The sequence below is a fragment of the Hermetia illucens genome, chromosome 4 (assembly GCF_905115235.1).
Source record: "Hermetia illucens chromosome 4, iHerIll2.2.curated.20191125, whole genome shotgun sequence".
In the NCBI taxonomy this organism is placed as follows: domain Eukaryota; kingdom Metazoa; phylum Arthropoda; class Insecta; order Diptera; family Stratiomyidae; genus Hermetia; species Hermetia illucens.
The window spans coordinates 133,621,688-133,644,479 of NC_051852.1; the positions used below are offsets into that span (position 1 = coordinate 133,621,688).

At 39.6% G+C, this 22,792-nt stretch overlaps 1 protein-coding gene across 4 annotated transcripts in view; it reads right to left on the reverse strand.

Moving 5' to 3' along the window:
- Positions 1 to 2,997: 2,997 nt before the first annotated feature.
- Positions 2,998 to 22,792, reverse strand: part of LOC119653605 (embryonic protein DC-8) — a 58,048-nt gene continuing 38,253 nt past the window's right edge. For all 4 annotated transcript variants that reach the window (XM_038058365.1, XM_038058363.1, XM_038058362.1 and 1 more), the window contains 4 exons: positions 4,612 to 4,794; positions 4,356 to 4,546; positions 4,056 to 4,265; positions 2,998 to 3,995 (listed from right to left, as the gene is read on the reverse strand). In XM_038058365.1, coding sequence (XP_037914293.1) covers positions 3,906 to 3,995; positions 4,056 to 4,265; positions 4,356 to 4,546; positions 4,612 to 4,794 — 674 coding nt within the window. In that variant the 3' untranslated portion in view covers positions 2,998 to 3,905. The remainder of the gene's footprint in view (positions 3,996 to 4,055; positions 4,266 to 4,355; positions 4,547 to 4,611; positions 4,795 to 22,792) is intronic.

Here is a 22,792-nt window from a genome sequence, read left to right on the forward strand (position 1 = left end):
ACTACAAACTTCCTTCACCTTCCTCACCTATCCCCTAAGACGCTGCGGTGGCGTACAACCATTCAGACTGAAGCTCTCTATCCCTCCTCCATTCACAGCTGGGCTTGGGACCGGCTACGGCGGAGTTATTTATTTTTATTATTTTTCTTCATTTCATAGCTTATTTCGTTTTTATTTGACTTTATTTTATTGTACTATTGCAACACTACTATACTATTGCTACTATAATAATATTTTCATTTCATTAATATTCCCGTGTAGTCCTGAATTAAATAATTATTGAGTCCTTAGTTAAGTCTACGATTTGAGAACTGCCTCTCCTCACTCTTCCCTTACTCACGAAGAACTCACACTAACTCGATTTTAATGACATGGTAGCATGCCAAAGAAGGGAGTGAACACCAAAGGTCGCGCCTTTTCAAGCAAGGCAAACATCAATTGAACAGGCGATCCGTCGTTAACCTTTCCTCTCGATCATGGCACTCGGATCTTGAGTTTGCCCGATTACAAGGAAGCAGTCGAGCCAGATTTTTCCTTTCTTGCTTTTCCATTTTTAGTTTCGCGTCCGTGTCGTTTTAACCTCACACGATATTATTCTGGTTAGACGAAGTCACACTGCGTCCTTAAAGAATTATTCTGCCCCTTCTCCTGGTTATAGTGTACCTATTAATTATAGTATCTCAAGCAAGCCTATTACCGTTACGAATTTTGGTATATTCCCTACTTCCAAATCTTTCAACTTTGCATCTGGTATTTAGTGTTCTCCCAGATGCCTCAACCTACTTTGAACAAGTGCCGGACACTATTCCAGAGCATGTATAGAGGTTTCATTATACTCCGCACAGAACCTGCAGACAATATCCTTAGATATCCCCAGCTTCTCGAGGTGATAGTTGAGCTGGCAGTGACCAGTGAGGATTGCCACTATGATTCGGAGGTTTTTTTTGGTGAGGTTTAAGCAATCCTTTGTACGCTTGGGTTCGTATCCCCCAATAAGCACCCTGCACTGCTCCATTCCTCTTAGACCCGCCCGGTATATGAGTAGTTCAACCGTTCTTCTTCATTTTTAATGTCATAGCCGTGAGCCCGTTTCCGATTCCACAGAAGAATTCTAAGCCGCGTGAAGGTGTCCCTACTTTGTTGAACGAGCCGGTCGTATTCAGTCTCTCAAGGCATTCCCATACCAGTTTAGAGTTCACCTGGTTGGACCTAAGTGCGTTCGTTGCTCGACTGTCAGTCAAAATAGCAATGTTTTGCCGCCTGTAGTTCCTTTGGAGAATTAAGAAGGCACATATGTCCATGGCATATATTTTCGTCCGGAATATGCTAATGTGCTTACCCATTAGCTTCAAGTACATTTTCCGAATCCGTCAGTGTACCAAGCTACCAGTTGCTGGTTAATGCCGTATTTCACAGCTACGCTCCCCCAGTTTGCCTTATTACTCCAACGTGTTTCAAACTTCTTATCGAAGTGAAACCTCGTTGTCATGTTATCACTTGGTATCAATAATAGTAATTGGAAAGAATGTCAATCTTCCTTCGATTTAGGTAGCTCCCCGCTTCACTGATTCTCCTGGCCATCCTGAATATTGCCTTCCTTGCCTGTATGTACAGATGGAGAGAGGCTAATCTCAGAAGGACTTCCAGGGATGTCATTGGGCATGTCCTCATTGTCCCACTGATACACACGCAAGCCAGTCTTTGGAGTTGGTGCAACTACCTGGCCTGTGTGCTAAATTCAGTTCTTTCTGCCCAGATTACCGCCCATAGGTAATCATTGGCCTTACTATTGCAGTGTATATCCAAAGCAGTATTTTCGGGGTGCAGCCCCATTTTTTTCCTGCTATGGATTTACAAGTCATCAACCCCCTCGTAGCTTCCCGACAAGTGTTTCCGACATGCGTCTTCCAGAGTAATTTTTGATCTAACGTAATTCCCAGATATTTGAATTCTGTTTCTCGTTGCACCCCCATGTCATTTAACCGTATGGCTCTTAGGTGATCAAGCTTATGTTTCCTAGTGAACGGTACTATGGTGGTTTTGGCTGAATTGATACGCAGCCCCACCTTCTTGGTTCTTCTAGTAACTCTTAGTCCAGTTTGGATTCTATCACATAAGGTATCCTCATATTTGCCCCTACAAATTAAAACAATATTGTCCGCGTAACCCTGCACCTCTATTCCAGTATTTATTAACACGTCCTGGAGCTCGTCCACTACCATACTCCACATAAGCGGCGATAGTACCCCGCCTGCGGACAACCTTGAATAGTATTCATGACAATGTCGGTACTTCTATTTGCCTACTCTCTAGCATTTTGCCCATCCAGAAAGCCCCACTCCCTTGTGGCTCAGGGCATCTTGTATCTCTGTGTGCGATGTGTTGTCGAATGCTCCTTCGATATCCAAAAATGCACAGCGTGCTATTTCTTTTGTTTTTATGGCATTCCATAGTACATCCGTCAGCTGACACAGAACAGTTTCAGTTGACCGTCCTGCCCAGTAAGCGTGTTGACACAGACAGTAAAACCTCAAACGATATTCCCTATTTTATACTTTAGTGACGTGGAAGGAATTGACTCGTCCCTAAGGCCCCCCCCACACACATTCCCGAAGCAAATGCCGCGTGTGACAATGGTCCACTACTGTAGAGCTACAGTATTTGCGGCAGATCTTGACGGTCAATTTGCGGATCTCTTCAGGATTTTTGGAAACTTCTAACTTCTTAGTTGACCTTGTACAACTCGGACAGCCTTTTCACTCGCCTTCCCCGAAATCACAGGAGTTTTTGCCAGTAACTGATTACCAAATTGTGCAGTCAATCTATGAAAAATATCTCCTACACCGTGAATTGCTTGAAAATATAAGACACCTGTCTTATAGTAGCTTTCCTCACTCCTGATAACCCGACCCAATCTCACTAGAGGCGTGGACTCAGTATTGACCATCTCAATTGGTAACAAAAATGTCGTTTATCTTCCTCGCACTCAAACAACGATTCAACAGCAAACGCTATTCTTTATTTACTTTTACGTAAAAGAGCATACAAATAAATTACGATCTAAGAATTATAACAAAAGAATTATAATACAAACGAGAAATAATATATAAATTTATATATAAGTTGATTCATAATATTGTGCAAAGAATTTTTTTTCCTGTTTCATTTCAAACAAATACAAGTAACTAACGCATTAACTGGGTCCAACTAGTACATATTTTCTCAATAACTCTGATTGCCTATTTTATTCATCTTTGATGCTCAAAGGTGATAAACACACCTAAAAACACTAAATTCTCAGTAAGTTGTTTCCTTGTTTTCTACTGTTATCTACGTGTGAATCCTAAGAAAGAACTGATCTCTCCTTAAACCTTTTTTCACATTTCTTTGTACAAAAATATATATATTAGGCTGCTAAGAGGCAACGCATAAAATATATCTTGTTATTGTTCGATATAAAATAAATTTAATAAAAAGTTTCCATAGAGTAGAGTTAGTCAGTTTAGGCCTTTACAGCCTCTTCATTTGTTCTTTTGTTCTATTTTCCGAGCATAAGGCAAAGCGTCTTAGTTTCTATCTTCTTGCAGGGATCAATTTATCCAAATTAAAAGGTTGTTCATGGACAGTGTTAGGTTCGTATGATGTGTCGTGATTCTACCGTGATTCGCCTAAAATTTTGTTTGTGTGAAAACTATCAACGGTGATCCAGTTTAGTGTTTTAGATGCAAGCTTTGATGCTAGATTGTATCTAGACTAGGAATATTTTAAAATTGCAGTCACGTGCTTTCGACGATCTATTTCAGCTCAATTAATTTCTTGGCAATTTTTTCCAAAGGATAAAGGATTATTTTTGTTTTTCACGGATGGAAAGTTCCATTGCTACTCCAAATGGTCTGATTTCTGATTTATTGATTTCCAAGATGGAGTTTGCCTAGAAGGTTTGTTGCTGCCCCAGCTGCAGAGTCCTGGGCAGTGACTGCTGAGTCGTGGACAGTCTGGAAAAGTAATGGGTGAAGTTACAGCTGAAAGGCGGACTAGGAATAAGTTAACTTTACCTTTTCAAGTTCCTGGCGCTTTCCATCAACATATTGATTGGCTTCGGACATCTTATGATCGACGGCATCACTGGTGGCTTTCATGGCTCCGTCGATGGTGTTCTCTGCTTGCTTCATACGGGTGTCAATTTGTTGCTCAGCAGCTTGAACTGTTTTGTTAACTGCCTCATTGGCTGCCTTTTTGGTTTGATCAACAGCAGTTGCTGCGGCCTACACAAAAGGATTATTTATAGCGTTAACAATCAAGTAGTGAGTGTTTTTTTCTCCAACCGCAAATGCAAAAAGGATACAAAAACTTACCCGGGCTGCGTTATCAGCTATCTGTGCAGCGTGTTGTTTAGTCTGATCAATTGTTGTTGAGACTTGGTTGACGGTATTGTCAACTGTTTTCTTTGTGTTGTCAATAGCTTGAGCCGCTTGGTTTACACCACGATCAACTGCCTGTCCGGCTTTGTTTAGTTCATCACCTGCCATCTGTGCAGCTTCTTGAGCTAAAAGGAAAAAATTTCAGTTTCGCTACTTGAACGGATACTAAATTTATGATTGCAGTATTTACCGGTACTTGCTGCAAGATTCTCCGCCTCATTCTTGGTTTGGTTTAGAGATTCAGCTGCTTTTCGCGCTTGCTCTTCAGCCATCTTCTGTGCATTTTCGGCTTTTTGCTGAGCCAATTTCTCGGCTTCATCCTTCTTTCGGCTGAAAAGGTTGGCTGTTCGGTCGCCAAGGTTTTTGAGGGAAGCTATAATTGTAAAGGTGAATAGCTGTTAGATTGTACCGCTGACAATTAACTAATTGATGTAATGATAAAATAAGGGTGGTAAGGGTATATTTGAAAAATGAGAGCAAAGCATTCATCAACGATAATTTGTCGTGCTATTTCTACTAATGCGGGATTGGGATTCTAGCCATGAATGGAAACTAGTGCCTTAACTCGAATCAATGGTTTAACCCTTCTGAATAAAAGAAATGATGATTTCGTAAATAACAACTTAAAAGTGGCGTTTAATGCAATGATTTACATACATCAAGACTTCATCATTTTCATGACCCCACTTTGATCCAAATACTACTGAATAGCCGAGAGCGAACAGCTATAGGATGGTACTATATTTCTACCCTTATAATTATCTCAAATACATAAGAAATGATATATAATAATGATATTTAATATATGTATATACTAAATAAATTCTAATTTGCAACGAGTATTTTCACTGCACTTCATATACAATGGTCTGATTATCATAGATTCGAATACCGGTTGAGTCATGAATATTTGTGCAGATACTTTTGCTATCTTTAAACGTTTATTCATGAAAGTAAACGAATTACAAGCTTTCTCAATCTATTGTGCTAAGACAGCTGCACTCCACATCATTTGTGAAACGATACGTTCCTAGAGTCTCGTTTAATGGTTCGAATATGATGAAAAACCTGTTATACGTATAGACAGCACGGCGAGTAATTAAGATTTTTCCACCGTATTTCACTTAGCTTTAAGTACGATCAAATAAAAACGGGACTGATCTTAGAGTAAAGAACCATTATTAAGTTTTTGGCCAGAAAGGGAGTGAGTGAATCCAACTAAAATTTTGGGGCGCTTGCACCCGCGTAAAAAATACCCTTTCAAAGACCCGGGTGCGTGGATATAATTTCTGTACGGAATTGTACGAAGGGAGGCATCAAGCCGAAAATTTGAGCGACGATCGCCGCCCAAGGACGAGTGTTACCGCGGAAAACGTCCAGGCGATCCGCAAACTCATAAAGCAAAATCAATAAATACCTCTTTTCGAAATCGTTGAGGAAGTCACCATAAGCCAGGCAAGTGCCCAAAAAAATCGCGGCAGATGACTTCGAATTTAGAAAATTCTCTGGCTAGATGGTTGCCACGTCTCCTATCGAAAGCAATAAGCGGTACCGATTGGAAGTGCCTCAGCGGCTGTTCGGATTATTCCGGCAAACGGGAGACACGTTTTTGGATAGAATCGTCACCTGTGACGAAACTTCGATGCACCATCACCCACCCAAATCGAAACAGGCCAGTGTGAAGTAGAAGAAGAGGACGATAGGGCGCCAGTGAAGGCCAAGGCAAGATTGTCAGCCGGTAATGTAATGGCAACTATTTGTATCAAAAAAGTTTTATTCATCTCGATTTTCACAGTATTACTGCGGAATGCTGGATGCCGGAAATTGCCATTTCAGCGATAATTCTTCTTCATGATAACGCAAGGTCTCACGCAGCCAACGTAGTGAAACAAAAACTGAACTCCTTTGGCTGCAAAACCTTAGGGCATTCCCGCTACAGTCCGGACTTGTCTCCTTGTGATTTTCATATTTTTGGGCCACTAAAAGAAACGGCTAGAAGAAAGCGATTTGACGACGACGCAGCAGCTGAGGTGCCAGTGAGTTCAAGAACGTCCAAAAAAATTTTATGACGACGGGGTACAGAAACTGCCAATTCGGTGGGAAAAAAAATGCATTTCCAATTCGGCAGTATAGATTCCCCAAGCCAGATCGACCAATTTGATTAATGGTTTGGTTGGAAGTGCAATTCATGGACATGCATGTTTCTTGCGCAATGGTGACCCTGGATATGGGAAATGCATGCAGTTTGTCTAGTTGAAACTTATTACGGAACTCTCTAGCGACGGTTGATGCCCCCGCCTATCTCGCTACAATTATTGACAACTAATTTCAAGAAGGAAGGCTCTATTATGACATCAATGACGGACCTGTGGAGCACCTTGTCTCTCCAAGTGTCCCACGAAGAAAGAAAGAAAAATAATTAAAATCCTCCGAATATAGCCACGTTCCTGTCGAGAATTAGCGAATGAAAGAAAGCGCCTTCATTCGCTATGAATTGACTTATTAGAAATGGCGCCCAACATGGGGTCAATTGTTTGTTAGGTTTGATAAGTGAAAACCTATAAAAAAAAACCTATTCCAACACTTCACTTTTATTCCCCGAATAAGGATAACCTCATTCTTTCAATTTTGCTCCTCATAACTTTGCATTGAGAATGCGGTGTGAATGATTTCTAGTACGTTTGAACTCAAAGGCGGCACAGATATTAATGAGGATGCATAAAGGAAGAGATCTAATTCTATATTTTGAATTGTTAGTTTAAATACAGAAGAGAAACTGGTATCAATCAGTTCTTTTCTAGCATCCGTAAATGTGAGTCCACCAATAAAGTAATAGTGGAAGGAAGCCCTCACCTCTTGCAGTCTTTGTAACCGGCAGTGTCTCATTACATGTTATTGGGGATTGGAGATCATATCGATATTGCATACTCCTGATGCTTGCTTACGTACTTCAAATTTCGATTGGGCTTCCAAAAAAAAGGGTCCCTGCTATTGCTTTACTACACTGTGCTGTGCAACTCATAGGCAACAAAGCGAGTTTTACGTCTAGTCTAAAGGAGATCCAGAACGGAAAAAAAAAACGATATTATGTCACCAATTAGGACTCACCAATCAGGGGTAAATTTTTCGCTTTATGGATAATACGATTTATCAATCCAGAGATAGGTGCAGCAAAAAAATGTGGCTCGAAATAGCAATGAGAATATTGCCTACTGCCTTAATTTGAGTTGATTTCTACAAAAAACGTTCGACATAACGAAATTCCTTCTTGAGAAATCCCCTGGTCTCTCCGTGGCACAGCATCTCTTTTTTCCCCAAAAGGACTGTATCAAAGCTTCGACGTTGGCACGCTTTTCATTTTCATGCCGGGTCCTGACGATTGGCACTTGTCGCAAATCTCCGCAAACGTCTGGCTTGATTTTGGGGAATAATCATTGCCATCGACGCACTTGCAAGTGCTTTAATGTGTTAGGAACAGGCAAGCATGTACGACAGAAATCGACACCAGATCGAATAGGTTGCAAGCGCTTGCAAACCTAGACAAATCGAGCCAAATTTTCTATCCCCACGTTTGATTTTTCGGTGGTTTATTAAGGTTTGAAAACATGTTGCATTTAGGTCTGCATTTAAAACGTAAGTACCGTAAATATAGTTCAGTGAATTTTCAGTTATATGGATATATTAAGATATTCGCATCTATAACTTCCGGTAAAACTTTGTAGACAGTTAAAATTTTAAATCTTTCTTACTTTAATAAAATTTTCCAATTAAATCTCTATAAAGATTTCTTTTAAAAGGAATTAAACTTGCAGATACTGCGGGAAAATGCATATGTAAACGATCGCCACTGCATTCTGCTGAAAGTGAGTACTTTCACTTGCATCGACAATTTACTCTGTTTTCTGTTTTATAGCAATCAATAAAATTTACATGAAATCTATAACATTCAGCAAAGCAGTGCTAAATCGTTTTAAAGCAGTTATTTCAAGTAAAACTTCTATGGAAATTTTTACGGGCAATTGAAATTCATTGCTCGTATCAAAGGTGTATCCTCCGGTCTCATTTCTATGCTGTTCATAGAAAAGTAATAGTTTTGCGTCTTCCATATTATAATCGCCCAAATTAGGCAATTTGGGTTATTTTGACGATCTCAAAGTTGTAGTAATTATGATATCTTCATGAAAATTTAGGTAGGTTTTAATTTCGATGACTAATAAATTAAGGAATTTGCTCCTATCCCTATAAACTGATCGGAATAGAAGAGGAAAGATGGATGAGGAAAAGCTGGGATGATTCAAAATTCGTTGTAAATTAGAGGACCTCCATTATTTTTTCCGAACAAAATCATAAAACAAATCTTATCGTTTTAATAATTACGTATTTCTGCTCACAGTAAAATACCCTCCCAATGATTGGAAGCAAAAGTGAAGCGAAATTGTCCGCAGAACTACAATTTCCCTGTAACAAAATTTGAGTCTCACTTCTTCATCCACCTTATTCAAATTAAAAAAGTCAGAAAGTGGAAGCTCGTCGTTTCAGGTACGAAATGCTCTATGGACTTCTCACCTAAGAATGTTTGGATGCAAGGCAGTTTCATCTGTATATAGCTCGTAATATATATTTATTTAGTATATCAGACTTATTCACTTTGATTGCTTTTAAGTTTACACGGAAAAAGTCTACTTTGATCCACTTCAACTTAGATAACAATGGTATGAATTCCACCAAACTTTTCAGTACCGTGTTCCTTATTATGATCCTTTGTTATTCGACGGTGAACTTGAGCAGATGAAGAATATTTTCTTTTTCAAATTATTCACCTAAGTTGTTTCTGAAAACGGACCCTTGATTTAAGTAGATAGTTTTTACTCCCTATCACTCCATCCCTTTACAACTAAAAGCAAGGAAGATTTCGGCAAAGGCTGGCGTGGTTATATTCAGTGAAGAAAATGGTATCGCCCCTTTTGCACAAATGAGGACTACCTTTTACTCAACATATACCGATGTCCTGCATACATGACGGTTTATAGCTCCAAACACAGAACCATGGAAATATGTGTACAATAGATCCTATTTTAATTTGGATTCATTTTGCAAGTTAGAAAGTAAAAGATATCTACTTCTTTAAAATTATCATAAATAATTCCATGTGTTTTAATCTTCAAATCAAACCCAAAAGAAAAAACATATACCTAAACATACCCCTATCCAACTATGATGACCCGAGTTGGTTAAGCATCATCTTAGGCGTAGTATCCGCAAATATTTAGGCCTTCTATACATACCGAAGAACAGGCCTAGAGTCAATGCAGGAGCTGCTCTCGTTAACGACATGTTAGCTAGAAAAGTCAGACCAGTTCATTCAAGACGTAACGGTACACTAGAGTACACTGTAGGAGGCAATGTGGTCAGCATTGCGCTCGCGCGAGATTATTATTGACTCAGGTACTCATTCACAGATGAGTCGACTGGTATCCAACATCCAGTCAAGATAACAAATCCGTCTGCCACCAGAGAGATTTGAACCGTGACTTTCCACTACGACAGCCCAGCGTTCTAACCCCTTGAGCCATCCAAACACAGGCTCGCCATTAGAAAATATTATTACCCATAAAGTTTTGAAATCACGATGTTGCGAGCTCCATATTTCACCTTCAAGCAAAAACCAGTAGCAACAACCATCAGGAACTGAACAGGCAGTTGCATCTATGCGGGGACGGTGACATTAATCCTTAGAGTGTGACTTAGAGGGTCGTTTTAAAAAAACTGAGAGAAAAGAGTTCACAGCAGATAATATTACCGCGTTTTCTCAAAGAAATTTTCACCACTCCCACAGTTCCAATCACTGAGAAGGAACTACAGAAAATAGGTTACAGAATCGGCTAAAATAAGACTCCAAGTTGAGATGGCATTTTCAGCCATCTAATCCCCAAAACCATCGGACTGTGCATAAAAAAGGAATACTTCCTATTCAGCAGAAGAGGCAAAAGTTGGTGTAGGTTCCCAAACTTAATGATCCAAGATCTAGGTTTAGTACTATATCACTCGATTTGCTTGTGGGGCACTTCCTTATGATGATGGACAGGTTATAGTAAATGAAAGCCCACTATCCATCGCTAAAAGCGGCGATTACCTAGGAGAGCGCCGATGTGGTTTTCGATCCCCACTCTGCTGTGAACTCTAACCGACATTGTGTTGCATTGAGGTTGGACATTGGTATATCCACTAAAATAAGTTTTCCTGGATAAGAGACCAGTTCGGTTGAGAATTGCCTCTAAAAAGAACTCTCTGAGATAAAACAAACGAGGGTACCATTGAGTATATTGACAAAGGGGACATATTGAAATCTCTAATTTAAACTGTAATGTAAGGTATAATGCTGTGAGTGGTTGTGCTCCCCGCCCTAGGAGAGGCTAGAATTGTCGGCTTTACAGATAACTTGGATGGAATTATTACAACAAAGCACTCAGAAAATGTGGAGTGCTAGAAGACGAAGAAAGTTTTTTATGACGGACGTAGTAGTAAGAGTGGGGAAGATATAAAATGGAAACGATCTTGGTAATAAACAACAAACCATAGGGAAAGAGAAACTGTCAAAGGCACATTCGGTACATACACAATCGTCTTCAAGCCGGCTATTAAATGCTTGCAGCTTGCAGGAAACGAAGCACTTGAGCTTGGTTTAATACCTACGGGCTTACGGGATCTGTAGCGCTTTAAGAACCGCCACTGGTAGCGAGAACGATCCTAGTCAACATTTTCAAGCGGAACAAAGGTGTACTGTACCATGTAAGACATATAGATGAACCGCAGAAATGCGCCCTCTCACTAGCTCCAATGCTAACGTGGTTCAGCTGCAGCCGACGTGACTTACGCCTGTAAAAGTGGAAGAACATCATTGTACTTAATCGTGTCTTCCCTCACTGGGCTGCACAAGAGGTATCGTCGAAAAATGTTGGAAATGCGTATTAATAATTCATTGCAATTTTCACCCCCATTTTAACAAACGTTTCATTGGGGACTTCATTTTCTACCTTGCACACAACTCCAAACTATTATCCCTTCGATCTGGATGACCGTACTGTCGATAAAGCCCAACGCGTCAAATCAAAATAAATAGCCGATGACCTTGTTTGGGCCCCCTAAATAATCATAATCCCTGTCATCCACAATCCGGCAGGCCTGTCAATTACGCCTGAACAGTCTACAGTTAACTGGCAGCCGAAACGTGCATGTGATCCAGGTTGGATTGTTCAGTTGGCCAATGATCGACTGAAAAACGATTCGGCCATCAGGACAGCTGGAAAGAACATCAGAAAAACCAGTACCCTTATTGCGCCCGGCCGACAGATGAAGTAAAAATGGCGGCCCCAAGGGGCATCACGCTAATGTTCTTATCCGAGCAAACCTTATTTCTTTCGCTATCCCTGGTATATGAAAATTATATGGAAAGCGTTTGAAATTTTTCAGCACTCACAATAATTCGTTCAAAATGATTACCGATCTCTTGGTGCAATTTTGCTTGTATCGGTATGAACATCAAACGAGAAAACTAAACTCAATTCTATTTGATTCTTTCGGGAACGATTGAGGCACAACAATCCAGCTTAAGACGAGATTCAAATGTGACAAAAATCAAACCAATACTGCTCGATATTTCTGTGGTTTTGCTCGTCTGTTCGTCAGCAGCAAAACTATATACCACCTCCAACTCAGTTGGTCCAATCTATTCTTCCACAGTTTAATCACACAATGTGAATTCGGAAGTCCATTGTTGAATTGAATGTAAAGCCCTTTCGACAACTATAAACTTTTCCACTCATTGTCCTCCATATTACATCTAATTGCTCATTGAGACAGCAATAGCACAACAATAGCGTCAGAAGAAATGAAATATTAAAAGCAAAGAGAGTTTATGGATTCAGGGAGAATCATATTATAAAAAAATTCGGAAACCGGAAGATATGAATGATTTTGTGTATTTCTTGTGTAAGTATATTTGAGTGTAAGACTGTTCCACTTGTAGGTAGGAAGTGATGTGTACGCGTTTAGCATGTGAAACTGCTCACTTCAGTGTGATATTGTTTTTCAGTGTTTTGGGTTGCAGTCAATTTATACGGAAGGGACAGTTTTGAGCTACTGTAACTTTATCAGTAAAAGTACGATTTTGACTAAACTTTGGAATATCATGCTTCATAATATAGTCTATATTACTGCATGTCTCCAGAATAAAATTAAGGGGCCTTCCAATCAATTTGTCCAAAATGTAGCAATATACTATTATTAACTTAATTTGAGTAGATACCGGTATGGATGGTATATTGAGACCTGGATATCAGCTTCATGATTTTTTTCCAGTTTTTTTCAGGAGGGTAATTTTTGAGAATGGGTACGTTGAAGAAATGATCACTTCAAGTCCCCGCATACCCCACCTTACCAACGAATGTCAAAACTTAAACCGGCTTTGTAAAGTACTAATCGAGATCTTTCATTTGATACTATTTTCGATGAAAAAAGGGGGTGCAATTTTGCACCTTCCTACATATAAATTCTGATATTCGTATATGTTACTCCCCTTCCCCCAATCCGACTAGAGACCATCTTTGGTATACATACCGAAGTTGCTCAAATTTTATAGCGCACCCTGGATTAGTATAACTGTAAAAAAGTTTTTTATTTATCCAATATAGCGTATAAAACCGGCGCCACAACCATCAATTCAACGCCATAACTAAATACCAATAGTCACTATGCATAGTGGCGAACGCTAAAAAATGTAATTGGTAGCTGAACCTCACGGGCTCCATACTTCCTTGGTTCGCAATTTCCGTCGCTGTTTTGCATACCAATAGAGATTTAAATGATCCAATGATTGAGTCATTTTAACAATTTTTTGCACTATTGTTGCATTGTTTCGTAACCATCCATTTGAAGGTAATAATTAGATTCTTTCGTAATTAGCATTAATATAGGGAGAAAATTGTCATTTTAGTGCGCTTATATACTACCATAACAATTATTTCAATTATTAGACACAGACAATTTTCTAGTTCTAAGTCTAATTTTGTTTATATTTTTCAAACTAATGTTTTGACTAAGTAAGGAATTCGGCGATAATATTTGCTATTTGACCTCCCAAATATTTTCCTGACTTAATCATCGTCTCTAAATAAGAATATTGACATTTTTTCTAAATCATCAAACTGCCCACATGTGCCACAAAATGAAAAAATATTTATTTAAAAGAATTCAAACTGACCATGAAAACAAGCCTTATCACATTTACTACCCATAAAATATTTAAAATTAAAAATGCAAATGCTTTTGTTCTCACATTATAAATCCTAAATTAAATTATATTTTGGGCTTGAGTCTGTGAAAAATAATCAAAAGAAAGGAAAAAGAGATTGTGATATTTCAAGCACTAAAATTTACATTTGATACTTTTCCCCAAAAACCAATTTGAACCATATTTAGAAAATAAAATTGAAATTTTAATTAAAACGTCCAAAATACATAATATATGTACATAAACTGAATTGCGAAAAATCATTCACCGTGGAATATAATTTAGAAAAATCTGCTTGAAAATATATCTTGGCAAATTTTTGGCACCATTGCAAATTTTCATGAAAATAAAACTCCTCAACAAGCTAAGAAAAGTGAAATTTTAAATATAAAATTTTAATAACCAAAAAGATTGCTGCGAGAAAACATTTTATTGCTATCAGAGGTCTAAATAAACTATAATAAAATGCGGTAAAACCAAAAGTACATGGAAACAATTAAATGCAACGGTGAAATGCAATGCGATCTTCACATGCGGAAATTCACAGCGAAAGTGCTCAAAAATGTTATATGGTAAAATTAAAAAACTACAAAGAAACGTGAATGAATGGCTTCGTGAATAATTTGTTAAAATGTAATTGGCAGTCTGTCAATAGCAAGTGTTTTTCAAGCGAATTTGCTTTCATTTTTTCTTGGGGATCGAAAAACTATAAGTAGGGCACTTGGACAATTATATTTGTATCATTTATGGCAAGGAAAGTGGAGATGTTTTCGACTTGCCAAACGGATCATTATATTTATGAGTATAGAATTACCACAATAAAATGAACTCATCCAATGGCGTGGTAATTCATAATAGATAACTATGGAATAAGTTTTTAATATTTAATGATACTCTTAGTCCAAAGTCCATCCAGCATAACCATAACTCCTGAGTGGGTCGCCCCAGGAACACCTGACGCAGAACAATAGAGAAAAATCATAGAATTCTCGGATAGTTTTGGGGACAGCTGACATATATTGCCAAAAACCAACAGCGACGGAGCATAGGCGTGACTGTCGCGCTATGTCTCACGAACGTAGGGGTTTGTAGTATCCATATACCCCGTTAATAAACCAAATATGCAAACAAATATATCATCGCCAACACTATGTCAGCTCCAACTAAATTGAAGTAATTATTCTATAAAATAAGCCCAATAAATAATACTATGATCCAACACAGAAGCGCGCACATATTCTAGTTGAGATTATGTCATTCAAGGTCATTGCTCAACAAAACATGTTCACAGTCAACAATATTTTTAGCACTATCCATCCACCAACTATTCCGTGTAAACTTATATGAATATTTCGTCTCTAATTGTGAGATTAATGAATTCCATTCATACGCGAGGCTATTCAAAGATTTCCCTAGAAATTGCAATGAGTCACGCAACATTTCAAAAACCTTGCATGCCTTTTCAGCGTGCATGTGCGCTTGTAGATAAGTTCTTGAAACTCACGGCTCTAATTAAATTTAACACCGAATGAGAATGATTTCTGCATTTGGGCGCAGTTGTAAGGGAGAGCAATGTTTGCTAATGTTAATCGTTAGAAGGTTGGGAGAGAAAAAATCTAAAAGGGGTCACAACTTCGCTGAACTCCAATCTAACTTTATTTTAATTTAATTGTTATATTTCAATCAAATCACGGTCATACTAGAAATGCGTTAGTTATTGAATTGAAAAAAAGCAAATAACAGAAAACATCTATTATCAATTGTATTACCTTTTAATAATAATAATAATAATAACAGAAATAACAAATAACAGAAAACATCTATTATCAATTGTATTACCTTTTAGGGGATAAAATTAGTTTGAGGTAGTTTTGATTTGGCCTTACTGTAAAGTGATATTTCTTATTCAAATGTGCATGCTGTAAATGGACAACCACATGGGTAGATATAACTAAAACTGACAAACGTGGTAAATTATGAGCGTCCAGACGTCCTTATTTGCCCCTTTGCTAGTCAACTCGGGAGGTAGGTCGAGTCCATTGGCATTTCGTCCGTTTCTCACGTCAGCAACGAACATCTCCTGACTTAGACCTATTGCACTTGGAATTTCAAAAATTAAAACGAAAATGCCTTACAGTTTCATCCAAGGCAAAGGCAACTTCATCACACGCTACTTCACTTTGGCTCTGCAAGCAACCTGACCGAAGCGACTCGTATATGTTAAACGCTTCCTCATACAAACAAAAGAAAGGGGTTTGAATTAAAAGATCCTAAATCCTAAAATGATACAGCCTCTGATGAACTGTCCTGCCCTGGTCGAAACCGTATACCGTTTTCTCCTTTATGTGATGAAATGCTTGGGTGCTAAGCTCTATAGAAGAGGTCCCTGTACCAAAGAAAGTGGGAACAAGTTCGTCTATACCTAATTTTCCACTTGTTTGACCCGCAAAATCTGAAGCTGAGCATAATCAACAAGTACAGATTGGAACCTTCTCTAGTACTCGTCAATAGTTGCATCGGTACACAAACTGACCCCACGTTCTAATATAAAGTTTTTGCAGATGAAATGTCTGGGAGTAAACTCATCCAACTGACGAGGAGCTGCTTGTCTGCTGGTCATGTGTTAGGGGCAAGTGAATCTGGTGGGGGGATGAGCAGCAACAACCCGGGATTATCTTTCCTGTACTGGAGAAGGTGTTAACAAGACCCCAAATAAAGGTGGAACAGCATACGCCGAGAGCGGCGTGGCCAAAGGGGAGTTTGGTCTTTTTAATGCGAACACTGGACACCTTCAATTTCAAATAAGACTCTTAGCCTGGACATTCTGGTATTCTGGTGGACATTCTTCCCGAAGTAGTCGTGGTACTAAGACATGGACTCAATTACTACAAAAGCAAATAACAAGATGACAAGGACGTCGGTTAACGGAAACAAACTAAGAAGCGAATGTCCACTGGTGTCCTACTCAAAAGCCAGTACCAGATGGTCACGCATATTTTCAGAAAGGTTGCTAAGAATAAGAAGGCCGGTACTGTTGACGAGCGGAATGAAAAAAACCTCCACCAAGAGGCGGTCTTGGTTAGACTACTGTCGGAACATCGAAAGCACCAGTGACTCCGCGAGGCACAGTAAGATTCTGTCCAAAGAACATAAGAGTCCATCTTTTCTTAAAAAGTCGGAAGACTCCTGGACGAAATCTTCAGGTGAAACCTTAGTGCTTCTGCTTCAGATGGATTTACCCATCAGCGAGGAGGACTATGAGTCAGCGCCTTGCTCGAAGGGTTTGCGGTCAGCCCAGCCATTTGATAGTACATCGGTAATCAGCGAGGATAAGATCCGCTGGGCTATAAACAACTTCTCCACATATAAATCGCCCACATGGTATAATGACAGTCATGCTACAGAAACAGCAGGAAGGAGTTGTGCAGTAGCTTGTTGAGATTTGCCGGAGCTGTATCTCTTTAGGATAAGTACCACAACGATTGAGACGCGCATGAGTGGTTTTCACACCGAAAGCGGGCAAGCGCGGTCATGAGTCCGTGAAGGACTTTCAACCAATCAGCTTCACCTCTTTCATGTTGAAGACCCTAGCGCGCGTCCTGGACATCCATTTAAGGGCGACTATGAAGACAACACCTTTCTCAAAGTCCCAACATGCCTACCTCAAAGGCAAATCCAGAGAAAGCTGCCTTCTTGGATATAGAGGGAGCATTTAACAACGTTAGTACCAACGCTATTAAGGAAACTTTAACCAGTATTGGATTGGAGTAGTATTTTACGCAAAGGATTATATCCATGATGAGTACCAGGATAATCCAGTCGGATCTGAGTGGCAACCACTTGACCAAAGCTGTGAACAAAGGCACGCCCCAGGGTGGCGCCATCTCTTGGACTTGGTGATATCAGTGTCAGGGATGTTTCCGTCCATTATGAGCAACATCATGGAAGGAGCGTTGCAAAAGATGTACCTATGGGCCGCAAGATGCCGACTCGGCATAAACCCAACCCAAACGGAACTGTTGCTATTTACCATCAAGACAAGGGGTCCTGAATTCCACCTACTACAGCTGAATGAACAAAAATTAGTTCTTTCCTCCAATGTAAAGTATCTGGGTGTAATCCTGGATGCAAAACTAAATTGGAGATTGAACATAGAACTGAGAATTAAGAAGACCTCCTTAATCTTCCATGCCTGGAAGAGAACCTTTGCAAATCAATGGGGTCTCCGGCCGAGGATGGTTCTTTGGAAGTTCACTGCTGTGATGTGTCCAATCCTAACGTATGGCTCTATTGTATAGCGGCAAGCTTTGAACCTAATGTACAATAGAACGAAGCTTAAAAGGATTCAAAGAACCGCATGTGCAGGTCCTACTGGAGCTCTATAGTCCCGCTCGAGAGATGCTCTCAATGTACGCCTGCACCACCTCCCCCTAGACCTCCACATTAAATACTTTATAACTTGCAGTGTCCTCAAACTACGTGAATCTGGATGCTGGACAGCAAAGCCTTACCGCCAGAGTAACATCCTAGGCGAAGAACGTCGGTAAACCTGGGCATTCCTCACGGACCATGCCACACGCAAGCTGAACTTCACAAGAAACTTTGCTGTGGACTTTCCAATCGGAGCAGGTTGGAAGACCGGCGGTGTCTTACAAGGATATGACACAACATTCTTCCCCGATGGATCAAAGATAGTCTGTGGAGTTGGTGCGGAGGTTTTCTCCCAAGTTTCCCCAGTGCATTCCAAGCGGAAGTACTGGCGATACTGGAATTCTGTCAGTGGCTGAAGCGTAACCCGAGCCCCAAGCGTAACATAGCCATTCTGACCGACAATCAAGCTGCCATTAAAACCTTGTACTCAGCGACGACATCCTCCAAGCCGGTGGGGCAGTGCAGAAACGCACTGCACAGTGGGCAGCACGCCCAAAGTCACCCTCCTCTGGGTTCCCGGGAATAGGAACATAGAGGAGAATGAGTGGGTTGACGGATTGGCCAGGCGAGGCTCTGCTCGCGGTAGGCTTTCAGCGGGTACAGTCGGTGCCTCGCTGGTGACTGTCAAGGACGAAATTTAGTCGCTTGCGCCAAATCAAGGAGTATTTCGGGCTTATAGCATAGCCGCGAAAGCTCCCATGCCAGGTGCGTGCAAATTCATACACGATTAGGGCCGTCTGCACGGGGTACTGGCCCATTGGGGACCATGCCGTCAGGCTCGGCATATCCTACACTTCGCATTAGTGATGGTGCAGAGAAAGGGAGGGAGGGACCTCCGGCAGTTCCTCTGCAATTTCCCAGCTCTCGCTAGAGTCAGACTACGGACCCTGGGTTATTTAGGCATACGAGCGATTATCGATACCCTGATGAGAAAGAGAAGATGGGAACATTGTATCAGCACTAATTAGAGTGATGCCCAATACTGAGGAATCTAAACTGCCGGAGAAATCTCTGTTAGCCCGAGAGTGTGCATCGCTTCCGCTATACGCAGTACCATGGCTGGTTAACTTGTTAAGGAGAAAACTACCGACAATCCATTGTCTGATCACATTTCGAACAACATCAGATGAAGCAGCGTTTGTAGTTGCCACAATGAAACCCATTGACATATTGGCTTAGAAGATGCGAAGATTGCAGGATTACAAGGAACGGGATGACTACAGTTCCGAAGGGGTGAAGGAAGCTCAAAAAGCGGGCACAATATATCCGAAAGAAGAACGGTGGGTTGGTGCTCACAAAGGTAGGTAGCGACATAGCGAAAATATCCAACTGTCAATGATGAGTAGCCATGCCGGGCACGTCAGATGCCACACAAGAAGGCTACATAATGCAGCAGCAAATTGAGTTTTGGGGTTAGGTAAGAGGTAGCGAGAAATTGAACAGTAAGTGATTGAACATGGTCGAAAATGCACAATGCTGTTCTTCCATCATACGGGTTCAAGCAGTGCGCCGGGAGACGAATTTCCTGTATATAATCTTCTTGATACCACTATTTCTCCTATTCTCCCGAATATCTGAATACCACGGACAAGTGCTCCCCGCATGTTCGAGATTTGCTAGGAAAAGGATACAACAAGTTATTTCTAAGGAGACTCTTACGAGCAGAAACGATATTTTAAGAAGAAATGATTTTTCTTCAAACGTTCCAAACACTGGAAAGATAAAGTATAGTAAGTAACACCAAAAGCTATATTCAGAAAAAACTTCGAAGGAAGGAAGCCTACAAGACACTCACCATAGAAATAAGCCAGTAAGACTCTAAATCATTTCACGATGTAATGTCACAGTAGGTGATAGGAAATGGTTTTAGTGGGTTACAGCCCCACATTATGATTTCCGATGCTTCCCACTTATAAAATAGCCACGAACGGGAAGCCCCACGCTACAGGTATTAAAGAAAGGATCGTGAGCGATACTAACGAAATGAAATATCGGTATCTTTGCGTCTGGCATCCATGACGAGGCAGCTCTACCAGCCTACTTTGTACTGCGGAATGTTTAAACTGATCAGGTGAAGAAAGGCAGCCGGTAGCGCGATAGCAAAATCCAGGGATGGACTTTACGTGCGGCCTCTTACCACAGTTCCAGGAGATCACAGTCACTTAAAATTTCTTTAACTGATGCTAAAGCTGTCATTTTGAAGGTTGTTACTCTGTGGTATGGACTGGAACAATAACTGCTTTAAAATTTCATCCTCCAGAAACTTGTCTCGACATTATCAGGCGAACGAGATGCCTTTTGCTGAACCTCAGGTAGCCTGTTGCACTCAAGGATATTGGCGATTGACGTGGGTGGATAATTAGATTAGTACGGCATGAATTTGGATCGATTATTATCATTCATGCCGAAAGTACAGATAACTATAAATGGAATGCAAAACCGCTACCTATTGCGACCAATATTTACTCTAGATGATAATTTCAGTTTAGTATCTCAAACTGATATTTTGATGCCAACTTCTATCAGTCCTAGTGATAAGCAACTGCATTGGTGTTGGATGTAAAAGAAAGGAGCTATAAAAAAATTATCTGTTCAAATCATAGACATACATATAATTACAATTATAAACGGTGTTCTTTACACCAGTTTGGTAGTTTAATAATACCTACCACAAACTTTTAAAATATCTCAATCTTGGAGAAAAAAATAAATAAAATCAGGGGCTGAAAATTTTAAATACGTTCCAATTCAACGTTTAGCGAGCTTAGATAACTTCGGCAAAATTCTTCTTTCCCTAGTGACCGGTCCGACGAAAAATTTCGTTCAACCACAAAGGGCCGTAAATTTCGTATCTCAAATATTTAATCTACCCTCCAAAAACATAATTGAAAACGCATAAAATTCGATATTAAAACTGCAATGTGGAAACTGAAATATACAATTTCACCAAAATAGCACACTCACATGGAGAAACCCATTCCTGAATTTCTAATTAAAACAATAAATAGACCAAATAGGAATTCTACTCTAAACATTAATTTCAAAATTCAGCAAAAATATGAAGAAACATTTCCAATAGTTTTTCCCGATGTTTCGACTTATTGGAAAATTTTCAGGGAACACGAAAATTTCAATACGTAGATATGTAAAATGTTAATGTTCGCCCCCAGCGTGGTCCACTTGGCGTTCGTGTGGTTTATTTTTGAATGCCTCCTAAATATACGACCAGATTATCCACTTGCACGTTTTCAAAGTTTTATGGTAGCAATTTGTTACTTTTTTTGATTCCCAATGTTGATCTTTGCTAGTTGGGAGTTCGATAATTTTACAATTTACGTAAAGTTGCTTGGAATGCTGTGGAGGCCCGCCTTTTTTATCGATGAAATTTTCAAAATTTTTCTAAGTGTCTGAAAACATGATTTAAACTAAAAGTGTTGATACTTGAAATAGCACAAAGAATTTGTTTATAAAAGCAATAAAAGGCGTGTAAAATGATTGGTTTTGCTACTTTTCTGTGTTTATAAACAAAGAACTACTACATATTTCCAGCTATCCCGTAGTAATAATTTCAGTACGTATCTGAAAAGTTATATCTAACTACATATGTATATATGGATCACCATATAACAAGTATGCATAGTCTAAATCGCATTTGTCGCTACATATTGAGCTAATCTTTGTGTTAGTTAGAATAAGCATTACCATTATTATTAGAAGTAATTGGCGAGAGCTAGTTCATTACATTCCAACTTATATTAAGAATGCTTATGCCAGTTTGTTTCTCAAGAGACATCACGGCCTGTGGTGATGTCATCATTCTGAAATCACTCGAACTGATCACAAAGAAAAGTTAATTTTTTCTAGAATGGTATTCTTCATGGTGAATAGATTTTGCGAACTTGATAATGAACATCTAATAGTGTATTGCCAAACCGGTTCGCGGATCTAACCAACTAACGGAAACTATTAATTTTTTTTCTAAACTCTCCAAAAAAGAAATTAAAAGCTTGTTGTTGTGCGACGCATGAAATAAATTAACAGCATCATCTCCAATGAGTGTCTAGCGATGATATTCCATGCATGTAGGCAGGGCACGAACTCAAGAAATGTGAAAAACTATTTTATTTAATTTTTTTATAACAACTTCAGGGTTGGGAAACCATATTTGATGTGGAGTCTTCACAGGATCCTAAATTTGAACGTAATTTTCAAGAATTAATTGACAAGAAACAATTCTTCCCAGAGAATATGTGAGACAAGGTCAGATTAATTCACTTTTGTTTTGAAACGAAGAATCCACTGATCTCTCGACTTCTAATGAATAACTAACCACAATACCAAATTAATAATATATTTTTTGCTTTCAAATTTGATATCATGGTCAAGGTCTAATTTCCGAAAACTAAATAATTCATGAACTCAAACCAAATAAAGCGGACTTTACAGTCACTTTGAAGCACACAAACTACCCGCCCCAAACGCGTTGTAGACTACATTTGGACCCTCAAATTGCTCACCCTAATTTTACTAGAAATATACTTCGGATTGGATGATTTAAACTATTTGTAGTATCCGCGGTTTCACGGTCTTCAATTGTCGTCTCCCCAGCTGTCCTGTAGTATCCGACGGCTTCGTGAAATGCGATTCATTT